Source organism: Pinus tabuliformis, chromosome 7, assembly GCF_031772625.1.
Source record: "Pinus tabuliformis cultivar Carrire ecotype Pingquan chromosome 7, CPIR1, whole genome shotgun sequence".
Classification (NCBI taxonomy): domain Eukaryota; kingdom Viridiplantae; phylum Streptophyta; class Pinopsida; order Pinales; family Pinaceae; genus Pinus; species Pinus tabuliformis.
Genome location: NC_142293.1, coordinates 777,020,967 through 777,023,526, shown reverse-complemented (window position 1 = coordinate 777,023,526; position 2,560 = coordinate 777,020,967). Strand labels below are relative to the sequence as shown.

Here is a 2,560-nt window from a genome sequence, read left to right as displayed (position 1 = left end):
CTCTTCCTATTTAACCTATAGCCATGATGTGGTTCTTCGACTTGTCGTGACGGTGAATCACACTTGATTCGAAACGCGTCAACAAAAATACTCTAATGTGATTTCCGCGAAAAAATCTTCTCATTATACGAAAAACGGTGATATGAAATATCCACTATGATATTAAAATACTATATTATAATTTTACCTAGTACCCAAAGGCAATATAGTATTTTATACAAACTATATTACGCAAAAAGATATTAATGTATTTTATTTAAATATGAATAGGATTATATATGAAAATGATGACTATATATACCCGTATCCATCCGCCAAGGGCCTGTATATATAGAGTATTTGGACTATAAAGTGTTCAAATGAACGGTCAGACCAACAAACTCTCTTGGCCGTGTCGCTTCCGTTTGCCTCCGCAGCAGCAGATCACTGCATAAATAACAGCAGTGCGGTAGGTACAGATGCGTCCTCGAGTACCGTCTATTTTTTTTTCCAAACTATTCTGGATTGAATCTGTTTGTGTTGCTTGAATTTAAAAATTAGTACTGGAGGGCTTTAGGGTTTTCATGTTTATGCAAACGGGGTGAATTTATCGGCTCGTTTGCTTGTTTATTTTTACTGAATAAAAGAAGCTCGGCATGAAAGACAGGCGGAAGTTATACAGATTCTTAGTAGCCCCAGTGCTATGCGCATTGCGGGAGGGAGATTTCGGTGCCAATTTGAACAGCGAACGCTCTAGGGCTTTTTATTTTCAACATTTAGTGAAGTGTGTTTAGCATTCTGCATTGATCTTAAGGGCTGCAAATACATTCTTAGTAGTCATCGGTTTTATTCTTTTGAGCTGTAATTTATCCTCTGCGTTGTCATGCATTCTCACATACTTGTGCCTGTCAATTGGGGATGCTGTTGTGATTGCCTAGTCTTGGTGTGGTGATAAGCCCTAGGAATTGATATTGGGTGACTGTTGGCTGCCCAGTGGCTTCTCTGAAGAAACATTCAAAATGTTGCTCCCACAGTTTTTTATTTTTCCTGATTCTACATCTCGTGGGTTCAAGTGATTATTAAGATAATGCTTTGTCTGTGTTGTGTATAATAAATGTCCCACTCCAGGGATCACTGCGTAAAGACTCAATTGTTAGTCTGTCTCTTGAGGCAGCAGTGGTTTATGATATTTTAAGAGGCAATGGCTACATTTGAACTATATCGCAAATCGACGATTGGCACGTGTCTGACAGAAACTTTGGATGAACTCGTGTCAAACGGCACCCTCAGTCCGGAACATGCCATTCAAGTTTTGGTGCAGTTTGACAAGGTGCTTGTCTCAAAGTTGTTGATCATATCCATTACATAACAAGTTCACTGTTTTACAAAGACGACTTTTAATAATTTGCCATCTTTTTAGGGACATTTACAACAACATTTATGCTTTCAAGTTTCAAGTTAAATTATTGAATCTATTGGTAATATTTCAGTGGCTGGTTAATTTGTATGGCATGGAGCAATTCTATCATCCATCTTAAATATTTACTACAATGAAAACTATCAACACTTTTTGTTTATTTCTGGTGCACAGTCTATGGCAGAAGCTCTGGAGACACAAGTAAAGAGTAAGGTTACCATCAAGGTTAGCATAAAAAGTTCACTCATTTTTGAACTTTATTTTCCTGAACTTTTTACACGGATACTGTTCTGCACTATTGAAATGACAACTTGGCTTTAACTGCTTGTATATAGCACAACTGTGACTGAGCTTTTCACCATTCAAAACCTTTCTGCATGTTGATTAATTGAGTTAACTTTTGACTGCACTGAAGCTGTTTAGATACGCCAATTGTAAGGACACTCTTTTTGCTATGAAATTGATACGTGTCAAATAATCCGTTTCTATAAAGGGCAAGCTTGCTCGGCTAGCCCAGGGATTCGTACCAAGTATGAGATGAACTGCATTTGAATACTTCAAATTTTTATTTGTGCAAATATTTTTCCTGTCATACTTAATTTGGATTACTGACCATACATATTAAGCTTTTGAGGGCACTAATGCATTTGACAAAAAAATTGGCCTGGTAAGTGCAACTATCAGTTTTTATTGCATTTATCTATACATGTTTGAGAATAATTTACATGAGAACTCCTCTCAGATTGATTATCAACAAACGATTCTCCATTCTTTTTATATAGAGATAGAGATGATGGACCAATCGGGTTACAAACCGTGAATCAAGTGCCTTAATAATAGAGGGGATATTGTAACAGTCAGATTGCTTGGGCAGCGGACATGATTATGATTGTTTGACTAATAAAGTACAAAAGCACATGAAAGAAACACAATGAAACCACATTAAACAAACATTAGACTTGAAAACACAGTTGACTAAGTTAACAGTATTTTCAGAATTTTCAGGAAAAGGAAAAGCACAAGGAAAAATTTCTGAAAAATGTTCATACTTCAGATTGTATGCTTCAGTTGTTATAATAATTGTAGGTTTTCCAATCAGCATTGCAGATTTTTTATTTTTTATTTTTATTTTTGAATTAGAATGAGAATTTTGTATTTATATGC

General features: G+C 35.8%; 1 protein-coding gene across 2 annotated transcripts; it reads left to right on the top strand.

Moving 5' to 3' along the window:
* The first annotated feature begins 313 nt into the window (after positions 1 to 313).
* Positions 314 to 1,741, top strand: LOC149249884 (transcription initiation factor IIA subunit 2-like). Of its 2 annotated transcripts, none has more exons than XM_089456350.1 (3): positions 314 to 448; positions 1,108 to 1,309; positions 1,571 to 1,741. In XM_089456350.1, the coding sequence occupies exons 2-3, from the start codon at positions 1,181 to 1,183 to the stop codon at positions 1,715 to 1,717; spliced, it is 276 nt and encodes a 91-aa protein (XP_089312476.1). In that variant the 5' UTR covers positions 314 to 448; positions 1,108 to 1,180; the 3' UTR covers positions 1,718 to 1,741. The 2 variants fall into 2 exon arrangements, with proteins under 2 accessions (XP_089312476.1, XP_089312477.1); XM_089456351.1 differs by having other exon boundaries at positions 318 to 452.
* Positions 1,742 to 2,560: the final 819 nt, after the last annotated feature.

Coding starts and splice junctions, on each gene's coding strand:
- LOC149249884 (XM_089456350.1), top strand. CDS start 1,181: ATGGCTACATTTGAACTATATCGCAAATCGACGATTGGCACGTGTCTG. Junction 1,310..1,570: donor TTTTGGTGCAGTTTGACAAG/GTGCTTGTCTCA, acceptor TCTGGTGCACAG/TCTATGGCAGAAGCTCTGGA.